Consider the following 20,713-nt stretch of genomic DNA (forward strand, 5'->3'; position numbering starts at 1 on the left):
TTGGTGATGTGAGGTCATTAGGTGATTAGCGAAAGTTATTTTCTTATTTATGCGTTCAGGAACCCTTCTATCAAAGCTGATGGTTTCCTGTGCACAGTCCACCGAGTCCAGCTATCAATATGAAAACAAAATCTATGCAGCTTGTTGTTGAAATGTGTGAATAACAGATTCATGTCTTAAAAATGACATTAGCAAAGAAAAAGAACCAACACGTACTGCAAGAGCATTTGGAAAGAGTTAAAAACATCCACGTACAAGCGGTTGGTCATTTAATGCACTTGGAAACATATCTCAAAGAAAACGTTGTTAAAATGAACTTTAATGTTAAAATAAAAACCACTATGAAGTCAAAGGCTACAACAAATATTTAAAGGAAATAGCATTCCAGTATTTGCTGGAACCACTGCATTAAGTATGTAAATATCAGCAGTTCCCCAGTCAATTTGTAAGTATCAACAGCTCTCCAGTAAATTTGTAAATATCAGCTGTTCCCCATTCAGTTTTATTGCATACATTCGGAGCGATGCTGTAGCTGGTGGTGGATGGGCACTGCTCGTTTAAAGTCATAGACGATTTGTTCATTATTCGTTAGTTATTCGAATAAAAAATGGCATGAACAATTATTGCTAACTACTTTTTTTGTGTTGGCAATAAAATACAGCAGCATCTTTACTATGTACTATAAGCAGTGTGATTAGCAGATTGCTTAATGTTTTGATCAAATTGGTTTATTCCCAGCTAGAAGGTATTGTTTTACCTCTTTTCGCATTAGTAATTTCGCTGTTTGCAAATTTGTTTGGAGATGTAAGCAAAACATATAAGAGAATAAGAAAACTATTTCAAAATAATATTATGTATATTTAATTTGTAATGCTTCTTAGTTTTTTCCATCATTGTGTGTTATGTTTAATTGTAGTTTGGACTTGACCTTGTCCAAAATCAAGTTCAGTGTGTTCCTGACTAGAAACACTAATGATGTTCTTACTTTGCAAACAAATAATACATTGTTAATATTTTTATGATTGTGGGTTAAATATTAGGATTATTATCTTAGTCCTAGCTAAGGAAATTATGTTAACTATATTCTCTTTATCATAATTTTAGTGACAGATTTTATCTTGTTGACAAACTCCGACTCTTCTAAAATGGGAAACTCCATTAAGTCATAGTGTTTTCAGAAAATGCTAATTGTGACCTGGGAATTAGAGGGCTTTATAATCTTGTTGATCTAAGACTATTTATTCTTGCTTTGACATCTTGTGGTAGAATTATTTGTATTTCTGTGTTCACTATTTTGATTTGGGTGAAATTATATATTCAAGTTGATTTTCCCTGAAATCACAAAGTGCTCTTTAATAATATTCATGGACAGATACGTTAACTTGGAATTATAGTGAACTCAAACAAGTACATCTAGGATTATATTACTGTGGTTCACTAAAAGACTGTTAGAACATCATTACACTTCAGGCTATTGGTACATGAGTAATTCAAGACTACAGGCACATCAACTCCTTCATTGCTGGGTTTTATTTGAACACCACTGGAATTTAATTAGAACTTTTATCATTAGGTCTGGTGATATAACTTTTAGGACTACTTCGGATGTAATTCGCAACACTGCAAGTTCCTTTTCAATTTTCGCTTTGTTTTCTAGGGAAATAAATTATTTGTTGATTACAAAACTTGTTGGTTTTTGCTCCTTTCCGGTACTAAATTTAAGACTATAAAATCGTAATAAAGTAAACTATAACATCTCCTGTGAGCACTAATATCAATATAAATGGTTGCTAAATTCATGCTAATTATTGTATTTTTCTTCTTTACCCTCCAGTTTTGCAAGGGTGGGGTACAAATTCCTATGTGGCATTTGAAAATCCAAAGGCAAATCACAGTATCCGAACTGACGGTAGTACTCTCATCGTTCTAATTTTACTTCTCTACGTAACTGTTTGTCTTCATTTTTGTCCCGACAATTTCTTTTCGTACCGCCACTGTTTATGGAATAGTGTTCTTCACTGCCTTGTTAAATAACGGTAGGGTTTAACATTAGTTTAAGGTGTATCAAACGATACTCCCCATGTTGATTACTGTGCGGCTTGGCAACAAAGAAAACATTTGAACCAGAGTATTGTCTAATTTTTATTTTTATTTTGAAATGTGTTTGTAAAATTTGCTAATAATATTTTCATCATTTCTTAAAGCTTCATGAAGTTTAGCAGTGTTTCTTACTGTATAAATAAACCGTGTAGCAGATATTCTGTTGTGTACCTATGAAACTAAGTTGCAGATTACAAGAATCCAAATGCTCACATTCATATAAGTTTTATTTAGCAAACATTAAATTTGTATATTAATTTGCCTAATTATGGTATAGTTTGTATTAAATGTGTTCCAAACTTTCACAAGCAGCTGATGTCAATCGTATTGCACTTTAAGTTTAATCTGCCAAAATATGATATCACATTGTACTGTGTGTCTGTTCACTGAGATATCACTGTCAAAATTTTAAGAACTGTTGTCACAAGTGTTTAATGATGTGTATGCGAACAATTGAGTTACATTGTATTAAGTCGATCTTTCGGTAACTCGATGGATATATTTAATATGTTACCTTTGTTGATGCCTATGAACGAATGTGTTGTATTAAATTGAGTCACATAACGAGGTCAAGGTTCTCCACTAATTTGTTTTCTAAATCTGAACATTCGTCACACCAGAAATAGAAACTATTGCTTTAGGACTATAGTCCAATACTTTAGTAGGTTATTCTATTACTTTAAGACTACAGACTACCACCATACGACTAGAGTCTATTACGTTAGAACTAGAGCCTGTTACTTTTAGACTAGATCCAGGGCCGTAGTCAGCGATCACGTACATATGTCAAAATTGTACACGTCAAATTTGTTGTATACCGAAAAAAAGGGATAATTAAGCGTGCCAAACACGTGTGTTGTTGGGACAGTTCCTATACCTTCTTTGCATTAAATTTGAAATACGTTTCAATGCCTCAAAGATTGTATAAACATCTATGTAATTTTTACTAAATCTTTTTTGTTTTTAAAAGATCCCAATAAACTAGCCGGAAGTCATATATTGAGTTTGGTTTTATTTAACTTTTCAGATATGTATTTATAATACTCTTCATAATTTTTAATGTTATAAATGTATGTTTCTTTTATAAGGGCATTTATTACTTGGACATTGTGAAATTGTATTCGTCTTTGAATGTTTTTCATTTGGTTTTTACCGATCTGGATGCACCTCGTTTATTTTTCTCTAATCAACACCCATTTACAAATCACGCATGTTTTAGCTCCTTTATGCTCGGATGAATCAGGGTGTTTACATCTAACACATTCGGGGAACTCTTTATCATACCCCCCCCCCCAAAGACTTCATGCTAGATCAAATTGCTCTACATGTACTTTTTTCTGTCGTCTCCGATAGAGAGGAATACTTTTGACTCAGCATTTATTTGACGGCATGCACTTTTGGCAGTTTCCCAACTTTTGAACGATTTGTTATCTTCTTTGTATTTCATCTGTACATTCCTTTTATTGTTCATTATTTGGGTCTTTAATTTATTTTTAACTTTTCTATGTCATCTTCTTTGTCGTACAGAGCTATGTATGTCTTCGTTATAAATCATGGTTTCCATAGCTCTTCACTTCAAATCTTCCTTGCCATAATCGACTCGATCACTTAAATGTAATTGCTTTATTTTAAATATTTCCTATATAATATCAGGATGGTATAATATTTCTAAAACTGATTTGTATTTGGAAATTTTATTCACGGATTTTTAAATCTAGTCGTTCCAAAATGAAGTAGTTCTTAAGTAGCCGACTAGGCGTATCTATACTTTTAGTCTGTTTTCCACATTGCTCGAGTCTGTCTGTGGAAAGTGCTATTGTATCCATTAAATAAAATTTGTTCAAACGTTAAACGTTTTCTGATTTCATTTTGACTGAAATACTATAAAATTCTGCTCTTCACAGTTTCGTTAAACCTTTCCACTATTTATGCATTTTTGTCAGAGGAAGTTTAAAAGTATTCAATGTTTCGGTTTCCGACAAATCCTTAAAAAAATTTGCACGGCTCTTTTTCTTCATCATACTGTACCCTTTTGGGCATTAACTTTTTAAATATTTATCTAAAGACCTTGTGTATGCCATCTTCCTTATGTATGTATGTATGTATGCTTGAGCTCCGTTTAATGTTCAGCAACTGCACTAGAGTGGGTAAATATATGTGACAACTGACTTTTATCCTAAATTTCAGCAGAAGTCAATCTGATCTAACTAGTTGGTCAGACCCCTTGTGGCAGCCTTCGCTGTCAATCTGATCTAACTAGTTGTTAAGACCCTTTGTGGGGCCTTCGCTGTCAATCTGATCTAACTAGTTGTTAAGACCCTTTGTGGGGCCTTCGCTGTCAATCTGATCTAACTAGTTGGTCAGACCCCTTGTGGCAGCCTTCGCTGTCAATCTGATCTAACTAGTTGTTAAGACCCTTTGTGGGGCCTTCGCTGTCAGTCTGATCTAAATAGTTGGTCAGACCCCTTGTGGGGCCTTCACTTGAGATTTTAATGCACCTTACCTCCCTTAGTAACAGGATTTCTCGCTTTTCTTAAACTGAGTTGCCGCTGCTGTATTATATAAATAAGCTGGGTTGGCGCTGAATCACTTCAGTTACAGGATTACGTTTGACCCCCACTTTGAAAACTAGTTCGAACTATCATCAAGGGGCTGCGAAAGAAACTCTAGCTGTCGGCATAGTGCAACCGTTTCCAGAGATTTAAGTTACACCGTAATTTCCTATGTCCTACAATCTAAAGTTATGCCAGCTCACACTCTTGGCACTGACTTGATGTCATACTCCCCTTTGACTCAAGGCATTCATACTCTTGACACTGACTTGATGTCATACTCCCCTTTGACTCAAGGCATTCATACTCTTGGCACTGACTTGATGCCATACTCTCCTTTGACTCAAGGCATTCACACTCTTGGCATTGACTTGATGCCATACTCCCCTTTTACTCAAGGCATTCACACTCTTGGCACTGACTTGATGCCATACTCTCCTTTGACTCAAGGCATTCACACTCTTGGCATTGACTTGATGACATACTCTCCTTTGACTCAAGGCATTCACACTCTTGGCATTGACTTGATGCCATACTCCCCTTTTACTCAAGGCATTCACACTCTTGGCACTGACTTGATGCCATACTCTCCTTTGACTCAAGGCATTCACACTCTTGGCATTGACTTGATGACATACTCTCCTTTGACTCAAGGCATTCACACTCTTGGCATTGACTTGATGCCATACTCCCCTTTTACTCAAGGCATTCAGCCCAAGATACTTCATAATGAATAGTATCGTTCTTGTCGCACATAATTATTATATGCTGTGTGATTCATTTAAACATGTAGTTTTGTTAACTTTGAATAAAAACGTACGACTCCTTAAAACGAATTTTTAAAAACAATAAACAAATAGATACATATTAATGTCTTGTACTTTTTAAATTGTCTTATTCGTATTCTATAGATTCTTTCTTAAACTTATAAAATAAATAAATAACCCATGATTGAATGTGCCAGGGTTGGATGTATTATAATCGGCAATATAAATGCTAGCTAAATGTGATGACTTGCATTAGAATAATTTCGTTTGTAAATTAACTTAGTGTTATAGTTGAACTTGAGAACAGCAATAACAAAGCAGGCTTTGTTGTGGTATTTACGTACAATGTATTCATTCAATCCAATACTTTCTTGTCACACATAATTTTCAATGGTATGCGATTAAATTTATATACGTAGGTTTGTTAAATATCCATACAAGCCTTTCTAACAAGAACTTTATACAAAGGAGATACAAATACACAATTTGTTTCAGTGCTTTTGACTATAAAACGCTTCTTCATTTTATTTCTTTTTAGATTATGTTTAGAAATAGCAAATACATAACTCAGAGTTGGGTGTGTTTGAATATGCAATATGAATGCTACTTAGATTTCCTGAATGACATTGTAAAATAGTTTTACTAGTGAATCACCTAAGCGTTCTATATTTTTACAGCCAGAACAGTTTATACAAAACCAAACCAACTTTACAATGGGCCTTGCATACAAAATTATGCATCAGAGACTAGATAGAGCCATATCAAGCTCTGGTTTGCCCTGACGTTGTACTGACTTTTCAATATATAGTATTGCATAAAAATTATAGGATTCTTGAATAAGTCACATTACGCAATGAGTTTGGTTTTGCATTAGTCTATAACGCTTTGTTGATTAAGAAAATATAAAATGCGTGTTTTTTTGTTGGTCTTGTCCTCGGCCATTCATGCCAGTCCACGTCGGGTTTTGTTGGCTTGGGACAATACATCCAAACCTGGACCAATACAACTGACCGTGATTTATAATATTTTTAGTACCAATGTTAAATTTCTTAAACGTACATTATGACTGGCCAGTATGTACTCATTTTAATGATTCTTTGTTTGAAAATCAATTAACTGTAAAACCAATTATCTGTACAAGTATTTTAATCCTGAAAGTATGTCAGCACCAAGTACATGCGTCTGTTCCAAGGATGGATATTTTGCAAATTTTGCTATCGAAATTCAAACTGACGCTTTTTCTTATAAGCCAGTTATGCTGAAATGTGTATACCTTGAAAACAGCTACTATGCATTAGCTCTGCTGATTTTGTCTACTGTTTTATTTTATAAGAGAGATGCTAATTTAACATTTTGATAACAAAATGGGTTTGCAATTACCGCAAAACGCAGAATATCTGTCTTTCATAATTGATTAATAGATATGTTTTGATTGACAGAATTGTACATGCCTTACATACTACTAGTCAGATACCGTTCAATTTCATCGTAAATTTGAAATTAAAAATTTATAGTTTTGGGTCATTTTAAGTCAACGATTAAATCAGCCAAACATAATGATGAGGACAAGGCCGTGTGATTGGGGGCATGTTTTCCGGACCCCTTCCCCAGGTTAAATAAAAACGTACGCACACAAACGTAGTCACTGGTCACTTGAAATTTAACCATCGTTTTATTCTTCCGCACGTTTATTGGGTATGATGCATAGTTTGAGTAAATAGACACATAGACTATTGCTTTGGTGCCCTTTTGAGGAAAGTCATGGCCCTTTTGAAATTTTGGAAACTCCACCCTCACCCCCACAGTAATTTTCCAGATCCGACCCTGGAAGTAACTATGAGCAAAGCTTCAGTGGACAAGCAGCATGTGCTGAATGGATTCTGTGATCTCTCAAATTCAGTCCCACCCCCGGCTATGCTGTCGGATGTAGGATGACCGAATTTTCTAACAGTTGACATGGATGAAGGTTAAAGCTCATCATAAATCGAGTAGGACCGCTCCGGTGGTCTAGTGGTTAGAGCGTCCGCCTCGGATGCGAGAGGTCGTGGGTTCGATCCCCGGCCGAGTCATACCAAAGACTTACAAAAATGGTACTAACAGCTCCCTCGCTTGGCGCTGAGCATTAAGAGGTTAGAGTTAGGACTGGTCGGCCTGATGTCAGGATAATGTGACTGGGTCGGACATCATGCTACATGTCTGCGGCGTGATGCCCCAGTGCTATACATCACTATAAACTGTCAGACTGCAGACATCGTAGCGATATGACTGAAAAATTGTTAAAGCTACGTTAAAAATCCAAATCACACACACACACACACACAAATCGAGTAGCTATTTATATCCTTTAAAAGGGCTTTGTAGATGTTTTGACTGAGACAACATCCCAAAACATACCTCAACTATTTGAAAAACATTTCTTTTAGGTGACAGGTAGAACACAATCACACCGCGAAACGCTATCAAGCCTATGGCTCGGATTTTGCGAACAATTGTGTTTGCAATATCGCATGCATATCTATCGGAAATGGACATTGCAATAAATCCTGTAAGCTTGGACGAGAGAAGTTGGCAAAACCAGTCTCGTTTCATGCTTTGTAAAACGACTTCATTGTAGATATGGAATAAAGTTTAGCTAAGATATGTATAAAGGAGTAGGTACATTTGTTCGTGCATTTGCAACCCTTCGAATAATAACGTAGACCAAAACGAGTCTGTTGACCCTATACCCTACCTTTGGGTGTAGTGTCAAGGGAACTAAATTCTGTTGTGCTCCCCACACTGTTGAGAAACGAGGGTACATAACATGATGTTCGTCCATCGGTGTCGATGAAGACCATTTAATGTCATCGATTTACTAGGGATGGGTCCGGAGATGGCTGATCAGTCTGATCCGGGCCCGGAAGAGTCTGTTGCAGTGGGGACATGGATGTGCAGTTTGCTGGCCAGGAGTTGCGGAACTGCTGTTCCTGGATTTGCGCAGATCATGTTTTTCAGCTGCGTCCACCAGTCTTTTCTGCTCAAAGGCTTCCGCACCAGCGTTGACTTGACTGCGCCAAGCAGATCGGTTAGCAGCGACACTCTCCCAGCTATCGTGATCAATGCTGACACATAACACATAACATAAATGGTGATCAAGAGGCAAGAAAGGGGGAAACTTAAATCTCCATTTGCACAGAAATTTCCTCACAGGTTATACTCCGCCTCACTCTCCACGTACCTGGGATGCATTGGGACCCTACCTATGACAGAAAGAATTGATCCTTTCCTCGGATCGCCTACCCCAACCTTAAGTTCAGGGGAGGGAGGGGGAAGAGAATGGAGGTCTGAGTTTGCAGTGAGCATGAGGAAGGTGGAATGGCGAATGGTAACAGCAAGGGAGAGATGTACCTGATATACAATTCCGGTCATGTATTTGTATTGCAAGCGGGGCATAAGAGTTTTGCTATTAGGTCTTGATACAATGACTAGCGTATTCAATACCTGCACAAACTCATTTATAAAGAGCTCAGATTTTATCAATGACAGTTGCTACATAACAGCACGTGGAGATAACCCGAAACTCGTTCAATGTCAATAGTAGGCTATTGCTGACGATAAAACTGAATGCGCGCGACAGTATGTAGTAATATCAGTTTGCATTTGAGATATAACATGTTCTTCAGGATTAAATTGTACCATTTTAATAATGAAATGAATTGTTATTCTCCAACTAAGATCATTGAACATTGGAGCAAAAGTACATATATTATGAAATAAAAAGTTTCCACCTGATGATTTGAAAAGTTATTTTTGTTTTTTCTTTTCTTAGCTAGAATGATGTCGCTAAGAGATTCCATACAGTTGGATGCTAACGAGATGCTGACTTGCCTTCATCATTGTAAACGAAGCTTGAATTTGCATCACAGTGAATATACGTCTGCCCTGGATAATATCGATAAGTCTTCAAAAGACATCGAGGAGAAAATAAAAAGAACAGCGTCCGAAATGATTCAGTATGTTACAGTGTTAAGAAATTCCTCTCTGGACAGTTTATCAAAGCTATCAGGAGATTTGAGAGATTCTGTTCGGAAAAAATCTGAAATTCTCAAGGAATATCAGAGAAGGTAGGCAAATACTCTACACCAATCAATGAGCAATTTTCAAAATTTTCAAAGAGTCACCTCTCACACATTCTGTGGAGATCGTACGAGTCTATCGTGCGGAACTGAGCATCAGTCACAATAAGATCATGTCTCAACTGTTAAGGCCCCGTTGGCAATCTACGCTTAGTCCCTTCTGTCTGTGCGTCTGTCTTTCGGCCTCCACCCCCAAAGGAACTTGTTGGGACGATTAGAAACAAACTACCTTTAACACAGACCAATGCAATTTGGGAGGTATGTTTCTATCGATATGAAAAAGACTCAATGAATTTTTTTATGCTAGTTTAGTGATACTGTTTCCTTTCTCTTTTGCGCATTTCGTTTTAAGGTCATGGGTTCAACACCCACCCAGGCCAGTACGGACCGGATGCCTCAGTGTGTCCTTTGGAAACATACCTTTGTCCAATGTCCTGGGCACGATATAGCCGATGTGTTAAAAGTGCCATTAAAACCAATAATTCCTTCCTCCCAATGAGGACTTACATTTATTGGGTGACTGATTACTTTAATATCCTCTTTTAATTTACCGAAATACTATACTTTTATTTTCCAAAGTCCACTTGATTGAAACGTGTTTTTTATTGCTTGGTGATATTTTAAAATTTCTGTAATTTCTAAATACGAGCTTCTTTTTGTGTAGTAAGACGATGAAAGGAATTTAAACTCACCTACGGCCCTAATGATGGTGCGATCTAAAACCACATACGGCCCTAATGTTGGTGCGACCAGGGGGTCTAAAATAGTCCCAGCAAAATCAGAAAGAGTATGAGAGCCACTAAATATACTTTCGCGTCGTTCTTAAATCACGCAAAATTTTGACAATGAAGAAATCGCTATTCTTAAATGGATTTAACAACATTCAGAGCAATAGAAAAAACGATAAAGTTCTTTCGATGGCCATTTTCTTTTTCAGATTCATGTCGTCGTTCAGTACTTCTTCGAGTTCGTTGTAATATCTGTACATATTAAATTAACGATCCAGCTAGATGACTTAGCCACGGAAATGAAGTCTTTACTTGCAAAAAATGATCTGTTGAAGTTATTGGATCTGTTTGGTGGAAAATGTATCATTGTAATATTATAGGGCTGTATGACCTCAATGTGAATTTGACACAAATGTCAATCTGGATAAAGGAATATAATCCAGACATATTTTATTCACAGCCCTTTCTAACATGCTGCATCCAGTGCATACAACTGTCTTGAGTTTTATAGAAGACATGTAACCAACGCAAACTTTCAGCTGAACATAGAACGCTGACAGCTTGAATGATCTGAGGTGGTATGATGGGTATGGAAAAAAGAAAGGACACATACATATTTACATAAAAGTACATGTTACTAATTAATTTAAACAAAAGCAATGCAGTGTGATATATGGATCACAGGGACCTCTATTTAAATAACAGTGTAGTACTTATCAAGATGCATCACGCCCGTAAATCTCGTGGATTTAGGTAAGATAGAACCCATATAGCAACAAAAAACTCATGTCATTAAGCCAGTAAAAGTAGATGCAAATGGGAAATTGCTGATGCAAAAAAGGTCGAATGTCAGTTATTTTTGCTCTTATTAATATAATTTATGTTGGTGTATTTACTGAAACACAAACGGAATTTATGCTAAGGCTGAATTAGAGACAAGAAAATATGGGATTTAAATTTAAGCCTTCAGATGATATTTGGTTTCTACGTGGCCAAACAGGAAACAGCATCTAAGTAGTACAAGGAGTGTGTATGGGAACATATGGATTACTAATGGGCTTACTGAAATTTAACATGGACCAGTCAGAATTGAGGTATTATTACACAAATTTAAAAAAGTTGTAATATTACTATACAGCACCCAGTTAGCTACTATCCGACACCCACACTATACCGTACCATCAACATGCTGTGGGGAATGGCCAGTGTCTACTTATCTACAATCCAATACCCAGTAATATCCTATCCAGCACCAACAATATGCCACCAACACGCCGTTGGGAGGAGCTAATACCCAGATATATACTATGCAACACCCATTTATCTACTATTCCACTAGAGCAGTAAAAGTCATTTCTTCGCTAAATTGTACGCTATCGCAACAGTTAAAGTTAGTTGTTTTTGTTTTCGCCCATGTGTTTGCTACTCGAAAAGTAAAAGTCAGTCTCGCCATTAAATTGTTTGCTACTGCAACTGTAAAAGTCAGTTTCTTCACTAAAATGTGAAATCTAGGATATGTAAAAGGCGGTTTTTTCACAGATTGTGTGTTACTGCATCCGTAAAACATATATACTTTACTAAAAGGGCGCTACTGCAACATTAATTGCCAATTTCTTCATTAAATTGTGTGTTAAGTTGTTTTTTTTTTAAATCTCACTAAATCGTGTTCTAATGGAACAGCAGACTTATACAAAACATAGTTTGTATTTTCTAAACTGTAAATTTTGCAGAATCCCAGTTTATAGAACGCGATGATTATACTATATCGAAAATAAACATGCTTGGCGTAATGTTTGGTGTACTTTTATATCAAAAGAGGGAATTCCATTATTTTTTGCAAAAAGCAGAAACCAAACTACCTGTCAGTTATGCATCGTACATGGAGTAAATTGTTCCTATTAAGAAAGAATTTTTCCGCCTTTCTATAAAAATCAAACAGAAGCCATATTAAGAGTGCTAATATACATTATACTGTTACGACACTATGGTCACAAACTTAAGTAACAGAAAAGAACCAAATCCAACAAGCTTTATAAAACTTAACAGCAATTTAATTATCAAGGTTACAAAGGAAACATGTGAGAGTAACTTACGGTATTATAAAGTGAATCCAAACTAGTCCTTATAAAGGTATATGAAAGTCCTAAATGAATGAAAAGTTCCTTATAACTGTCAATACCGGAAATGTACTGGTCATCCAAGAACCATGACGTTGTCAAAATGGCCTTGCCCAGAATTCCATCGAATAATTTATAACAGTTCCAGAATAATATTATAGTACCACTAATGAGCACTTTCTAATTCCACTAAGCAGTCCAAACAAATGTTTTTCTTCTCGAATAATATATAAGTACAAAATAAGACACGTCTGCAGATTTACATCAGGAACATAATACGTGTGTATGGCTCCAAAAATTGGAATGAATCTGAAAGCTTAATGTTCTCCTTATATGCACCGTATATTATGATTGTATCTCGCAATAGACCCCACGTGACAGCATACACTACTCATTTTGCGTCGACTTGGACCTATTCACGTGACCTAGATCAACGAATGGGAAGTTACAGAATTATTCTCGAAACGTCGAAATCCCATCAGTCACTGAGAAATTAAGCCATAGGCGCTATTTTAAGTCTTATTATTAAGATTATTATTAATAATTGTCAGCACATACGTAAACATCTATTTATAGATCCTATACAGTTTGCGTTCTTAACAGAGCCAGGTCACGTAGACAAATTTATAACAAAAGATATTCTATACAGTTTACAACCATGAATAAAACTTACGAAAATTAAATAAAATCATGTACCAGCAGTTACACAGAATATAAATATACATAACAATACATATAAACGTATACTGTTATACAAGAAATGTAAGGGGTTTAAGTTTTATTTTTGTAATAGACATAGTCATGCACAAACTTAGCATATAGGCGATGATTGAATACTATATCTGTTTCTAAAAGAACTGGGCTTTGAAAAACAAATTATGGAATTGACAACGTCAACCGCAACTGCCTTGAACCTTTTTGACGTCGAAGGCCTACTCCGTCTGTAGTAGTAGTAATGGAAGTTGTTGCCATTGCTACTGGTATATGAGTAGTTAAAGGTTTGGGTGTATGTGTAGGTCTCTTTCTCGTGTGTTTCTCCAAAGAAGTTTGATACATTTCCGTCAAGTATTTTGACTCGGTTTAAATGTCTTGTAACACAGGAATAGTTTTGTTTTCACTCCCTTTTCCTATTCACTGTTCACTATTTTCGTATTCTTCTCTTGGCGCTTTCTCTTTCCTTCTTTATTGTTCAGCAAACCTCTGTTCTTCTTATCGGTTCTGAAAAAAACTATTTCTTAAACCATCATCAGCTGGCAATTATAGAGACGGGGGTGAAAGCGGTACCACCAACAACAAGTCTTGCATAGAAGATATGAAATCGCGCAAAGACAAATTGAAAAGATCTTCTTATGTTGTTATACTCGCTACAGCAGCCACATAAGTCACGATATCACACCAAGTACAAGAAATATCTACGGCAGGTGTACCCAACAGTGATGATATCATGGTATGCTATACGTGAAGACAGACAAACAATATTACAATTTGCAACTAAGATGGGGAGAAACATTTATATTTACGTATGGATTTGGCAGTATTTGATGTAGTCGGGGCGTAAATGATGAAGATAATTTTCTTAGAATGTTTAGTCAGAGACGCAAAGATATTTTGGGCATTAACGTTTGGATTTGAATAAATCAATGGAAAGTCTGCATATCAATAGGTCACTGAGAATATAATTCATTTGTCAAGGAGATCTAGAATTGTTAGGAGATAGAGATATTTGTCACATAATCACTTTACTTAGAGTGGGTGACTTATAAATCAGATATAAGACTTGAAGATATGAAAATATTTGTTATGAAGAAAGATTGTGTAAAATTTGTAACGTTAACATCGGAAATGAATTTCATTTTATCACTGCTTGTCCACTATATGAAGAAATCATAATAATAATAATGAGGACTTTGTATACCGCCTAATCTTTAGAAGCTGTAAGCGCTTTACAACATTAGACAACACCTATAAGATAAAAAAAATAATGATATGATTACAAAAACAAACACCATGAAATTAGAAAACATTAAAAAACATGCTGAGAATATTTAAGGTAGGAAACATTATTCAGTCTTTAAGTTTGTTCTTGCAGTCGAAATAAGTGACTTTCGAGAGCCCTCTGGAATGTGATCACTGTGTCTTTGTGTCTAAGTTCAGTGGGCAATTCATTCCACGTTGCTGGGCCCTGGTATGCAAAAGAACGCTGTCCATATGACTTTGTTTTCATACTTGGAATAATGAGTATACGATTGTCGGAAGAGGAGTTTAAGTAGCTTGCTGGTGTGTACACATGGGGGAGGTCGGATAGGTATGTTGGACTAGAGTCCGACAGTGAAACGTAGCACAGAGAACAAATTTTGTGTTTGATTCTGGATCGAATGGATAGCACTGGTCAACAGTGAAATCATTACTGACTTGAAAAGGCCCTAATCTGTAGTATTTTGGTGTGCCGAACACGAATATAACCGTGAAAAATTTGTATTGGCTCTCGTTTTGAAGATATTCATATACCTCATTTTCTATGTTTCACTGTGTAAATTTCTCCAGTAGGACTGCAGCAACATCCGGAATAATGATGTAACATTGCATAATACCATCATGCTCACATCATCCACAGTTGATTGCATCATTTTCTGATGCAATGCAATACTAATGCCATGCGGCTGCTGAAGTAAGTTGATGTCAGCAGTGTACTATACATGTGTAGGCCTATTATACTAATGCCAGGCGGCTGCTGAAGCTGACGTAAGCAGTGTACTATATAAAGCCCAATCAGATAGGTTCAGCATTTAAAATATTTTAGACGTTGTGCGAGACAGTTCAAGCTACTGTTACATAAAACTTATTATTTTATCCATTTACGTACAATAAAGAACAGTAATGCCTCGAAAGTGTGTTAATACCGCGGACAATTTTTGCTATATTTGTGGGGAAGTGACATTTGCCAAACAGAAGAAAAGTATCAATTCTCAAGTGAAGAAGGCATATCATCTTTACTTCGGATGCAAGGTTGGTGACCAAGACAAGCCTTGGGCTCCGCATATATGCTGTGCTACATGTACAACACAGCTTTCACAGTGGTTGAATTGCAAAAGGTCATCAATGCCGTTTGCAGTCCCAATGGTGTGGAGAGAGCCAAGCAACCACCTAAATGACTGTTACTTCTGCTTGGTTCCTCCTCTTTCCGGCGGAATAACGAAGCGAAAGAAGTCGAGAATAGTCTACCCAAACATTCCGTCTGCATTGAGACCAGTTCCACATGGTGAGGGACTTCCTATTCCAGAACCTCCAGCAGAATATTCTCTTGATTCATCTGACGAAGACAAAGGTGAGTCGACCTGTTCTTCTCCTGGTCCATCAGCATGCAGTGATCCAGATTTTCACTGTGGTGCATCATCAACCCCACACAGAATAGCACAGGAAGAACTAAATGACCTGATTCGTGATTTGGACTTATCAAAGAACAAGGCAGAATTGCTAGGATCAAGACTCCAACAATGGAATCTTCTAGAAGAAGATGTCACAATTACTGCATATTGAAAGCGCCACCAGCAATTGGAGCCTTTCTTCAGAAAGGAAAGTAATCTGATATTCTGTTCCGATATTGAGGGCCTCATGAATGCTTTAAAAATCACTCATGACCCACAAGAATGGAGACTATTTGTGGACTCTTCGAAACTGAGTCTCAAGGCTGTGCTTTTGCACAATGGAAACATTCTTCCATCTATTCCAGTAGCGTATGCTGTCCACATGAAAGAGACATACGATAACTTAAGGCAGCTACTGAATTCCATTGAGTATAACAAGTACAGCTGGCACCTCTGTGGTGATTTGAAGGTAGTTGCCCTTTTAATGGGACTGCAGCAAGGATATACAAAATACATGTGTTTCTTATGCGAGTGGGATAGCCGAGCAAGGGAAATGCACTACATGAGGAAGGAATGGACTCACAGGCAGAATGTAGCCATTGGAGAGAAGAATATCCAACACCCAGCTCTGGTTGAGGCTCAGAAAATCTTGCTACCACCCCTTCACATCAAACTAGGTTTGATGAAGAACTTCGTGAAAGCCATTGACCGGACTTTGCCAGCATTCCGATACCTGCATGAAAAATTCCCTCGACTCAGCGAAGCAAAGATTAAAGAGGGAGTTTTTGTGGGTCCTCAGATTCGAGAGCTTTTCAAAGATGACCGGTTCAACAACTTGCTGGAAGGTGACGCGAAACAAGCATGGAATGCTTTTCGCCTAGTTTCTACAAACTTCCTCGGAAATGTTAGGGCAGAAAACTATAAGGAACTAGTAGAAGACATGTTGATGAAGTATAAGAAACTTGGCTGCAATATGTCTCTAAAGATTCACTTCCTTCATTCCCATTTGGATTTCTTTCCTAGCAACTGTGGTATTGTTAGTGATGAACACGGCGAACGTTTTCATCAAGATATCGCAACAATGGAACAAAGATACCAGGGAAAATGGTCCACTACAATGCTGGCTGACTACTGCTGGACACTCCTCAGAGATGCTCCCGAACAGCTGTACAAGAGACAGGCGAAGAAATCTAAGATGTAGTCAATGACTTGATTTTTTATAGGTAGGCTATTACAGTTGACCTTTTACTATTGGAATGCATTTCGTTATGTAAACGTTAATTTCTTGCAGATTACAAAAAAACTAGAGCCAATTTTGCAATTTGACTGTCATATTCGTGTTCAGCACATAAAAATTGATAAGAATTGACTAATTTTATTTCAGTAACATGACTTTTGTAAAAATTTGTTGTCCAGTGTAGCCAGTGTAGGGTACAGAGCAGAGGGGAGGTGTGCTCTGATCGTGGTACTCTAAGTATGTTCCGAACAGCTGTGTTTTAAACTTTTTGAAGTTTCTGGAGCAGATGTTGAGATGAACCAGACAGAATTGAGTTACAATAGTCCAGTCTTGAAAATACTAATGAACACACAACTGAAAGATATTTGCGAATTGGGCTGATGCGTCTCAGCTCAAGATATGCAGTCTTGCATATGTTCATGACATGTTGGTGCAGTGTGAGAGTACTGTCCAGAGTAACACATAGGTTTCGTACTGATTGTGTGAATTTAATGTTGGTGTTGCTGATATTTATTGTTTGAGGTAAAGGATGTGAATGAGAAAGTCTGTGTGTTGTGATCAGAATGGCCTCAGTTTTATCATCATTCATCTGCAGCTTGTTACATGTCATCCATGATTTCACATCAGAAATGCACCTCTCTACACCTTGGATTGTAGCATCAACTTCAGTTGGGTGGCTAGATTTGTATATTTGGGTGTCATCAGCTTACAATTGGTGAGACACTGGATGATGATCTATGACACTTGAGAGCGACTGAGTGTACAGAATGAAAAGAACATGTCCAAGAACAGACCCCTGTGGAACACCACAACATACATCAACTGGGCTGGAGTGTATTCCATTTGCAGATACAATTTGTGTCCTGTTGACCAAGTAGGACTTGAACCACAGTAAGGCTGTATCATGAATGCCAAATACATGATGGAGACGGTGAAGTAATATATCATGGTCTATTGTGTCAAATGCTGCAGACAGATCAAGGAGGGTGAGGACTGTAATCTTTCCGCTATCCAACGCAGAGAGAATGTCATTAACTACTTTTAGAAGAGTAGTTTCAGTACTGTGGCAAGGGCGATATGCAGATTGTACATTGCTAAAAAGACTGTTTGAATTTAGATGAGATACAAGCTGGGATAGAACAACCAAGAAAATATTTACCCACCTTTGTACATAATAATGCAAGTTTAGACAAATTTAGGGCTATTTATGCAAAATGATACAAGGATAATTCTGATGACTAATGATGCGATGTTTACAATAAAATTCTTGAAGACTAGAGAAGCTGTTTTAGCATCAGCTCCTGATACATAGGCTCTAGATCAATTTAACAAAAACTTCTGTTTGCTACATGCAGACTTTCTTGTTCTCTTTAATTTATATTATGTGATTACTGTGTGATATATTTGTATTTCACCCCGTTACAAAAATAATATAATGATTATTTGCATTGCACACTAAAGCACCTTTTTGTACTGCATGATATGTGAATATTCATCATGAGCCATTGACCTGTATTGCAGCAAAACTCTTACTCTTCAGCAACGGGCCGAACGCAAAAGACAATTACTGGACATTAGATTTACATTATAATCCCGAGACATAGATCTTTTGTCTCTATTTCAGCCTCGTCCATAGGTTCTGTTTGTATTTCGGTGCCTACACCAGCATAAATTGTGTTAATATGAGAGAATGATTGACATTCAACTATACTTAATAATCAGGACTATACTGCGATATAGACCGTAAATTTATATGCAAGTAATTGTCGACAACATCAAAATAAAACAAACTCTAAAACATGGGTAAATAGAACAGCAGCACAATGTTAGCCAAATAGCTCACTGATCCTCTTTCACTCCAAACTATGACTCTTCATAAACAATTTAGGATTACCCGTGCGAGTGATTTAATACACATTCAGAATTTCCAGTTGGATTTGTGCCAACGTATTTACAACGACCTTGTAAAGATTTAAGTGAAACGCAAATACCAAAACAATTTCTCGATTGGTAAATCATTGCTCTTGCCATACTATAAAAAGACTATTTCAATGTTGCATCAAATTCCATAAAAGGAAGTCAAACACCGCGTTCAAAACTTAGTGGGTTACCAGGGACATTTTTAACATCACATTCCCGTTTGACCCCATAATTTTTCATGGAGGCGTCATGTTAAATTCCCGTTTGAGCCTATGGAGACCCATGCGTGGTAAACCTGTAAGTATATATTTTACTTTGCATTTCCTCCTAGAGACTATGGAAGCTATAAATGCCAAAAATGAATGTCTAAGTATTAAATTCCAGTTTTATGTTATACAGGTTCTAAATGATAAACCTACATATACCAAAACTCGTAGCTTAATATGAATTTTCCATTTTCCTGATGGTTCCATCAAGACATAGCAAACAATGAAACTCGTGATCGTGTGGGTATCTTGATATGAAATATTCTCTTATTTCATAAAGGTCTATTTGATCTATATATCACATTACATTGATTTTGCTAAAATTTGTTTTTCGAGTTCAGTTTTTGGATACTGTTCTTGTTACAGTAATTAAGCATGATCATAAATACTTCTCAGTCTGGTGTAAATTGTTCCTGTATATCATAAAATGTTTCTTGAATAATGTTAGACTACCCGACAGTAGGATACAAACCTTCTACAGATAATTATTCTGATTTGAATACTTCTACAAGGGTACGCTAATGCTAAGGACAAACCTAAAGTAATTTACATTTTTTTTCCAATAGGTAATGTTCTGGTTACGTTTAATTCAACTTTTGTGAAAACATTAATGTATCCCTCTTTGTTTCTCTCCATAGTCACCGTGCCAACTTAATTCGTTCAAGCTGCCAGCTGCATATATTCAGCCAGAGCTTTGCATTTTTTACTTGTCTTGTGTGAGACCCAAGACAGGTGGATTCAGAATGTTAGAAAAGACTGATTGATGATTTGTTAGATGATTGGAATCGTAATGAGGAATGGATTTTATTCCGTGATCCAGAATACAAATTTTGTCTCTAGAGTGCCGTATTTCAACCCAAATATTATATCGTGCATGTTGAAATCACATTAAGATCAAACGGCCCTTTAATGTTACAATAATACATTTCCCGCCAAACAAACAATAACAAACGTAGATTTGTTTCGCAAGAAAAGATGTTGTTTACGTAGCCAAGTCATTTAGTTGGATCGTCAATGTTATACTCCAATATATAACATCGTGTGTATGTTGTATTTTCCTATTTTGAATGTTCTCAAGTTACTGGAATTCACATTCCAGACTTTTGCGTGGTTCATCGCGCTTGCAACAATACGTTCAAGTTTCTTCACTCTCAAAACTGTTGCGGGATTCAGGGAGGACATGAAAAGATATGTAGTGGCTCTCGTGCTATTCTAGGTGGCTTTTAGACCCACCGCTGCACCAAAATTAGGGGCTTAGGTGGGTTTCGACCACCTTTGCCGTCTTACCTCTTCTTAATCAAAAAGAGAAATTATAGAAAATTAAAATATATCCCCATGCAATACATAGCCATGTTTTTATTCTTGTGGACTTTGAAAAATGAAAGGATAGCATTTCTGTAAATGTAGAAATGGCTATTAGAAGAATCAATTACACTAAAATTGTGGCGGGCAGAAATTAGTCCTTTCCTCAAATATCTAGACATAAAGGTTATTTAAAAAAAAATGAAACAACACTTGTAGTGCATACAGTGGTTGAAAGACGAAT

General features: G+C 36.7%; 1 protein-coding gene across 4 annotated transcripts in view; it reads left to right on the top strand.

The window, feature by feature from the left end:
• The window catches only part of LOC149794545 (uncharacterized), a 44,880-nt gene that overhangs the window by 7,527 nt on the left and 16,640 nt on the right, over window positions 1–20,713 (top strand). The window contains exons 2-3 of one of the 4 annotated variants that reach the window (XM_089968806.1): window positions 1,835–1,909; window positions 9,228–9,522. In XM_089968806.1, coding sequence (XP_089824932.1) covers window positions 9,233–9,522 — 290 coding nt within the window. In that variant the 5' untranslated portion in view covers window positions 1,835–1,909; window positions 9,228–9,232. The remainder of the gene's footprint in view (window positions 1–1,834; window positions 1,910–9,227; window positions 9,523–20,713) is intronic. The other 3 variants (XM_089968808.1, XM_089968805.1, XM_089968809.1) reach the window with 3 other exon arrangements.

Source organism: Sinohyriopsis cumingii, chromosome 8 (assembly GCF_028554795.1).
Source record: "Sinohyriopsis cumingii isolate HCF-2022 chromosome 8, ASM2855479v2, whole genome shotgun sequence".
NCBI classification, from domain to species: domain Eukaryota; kingdom Metazoa; phylum Mollusca; class Bivalvia; order Unionida; family Unionidae; genus Sinohyriopsis; species Sinohyriopsis cumingii.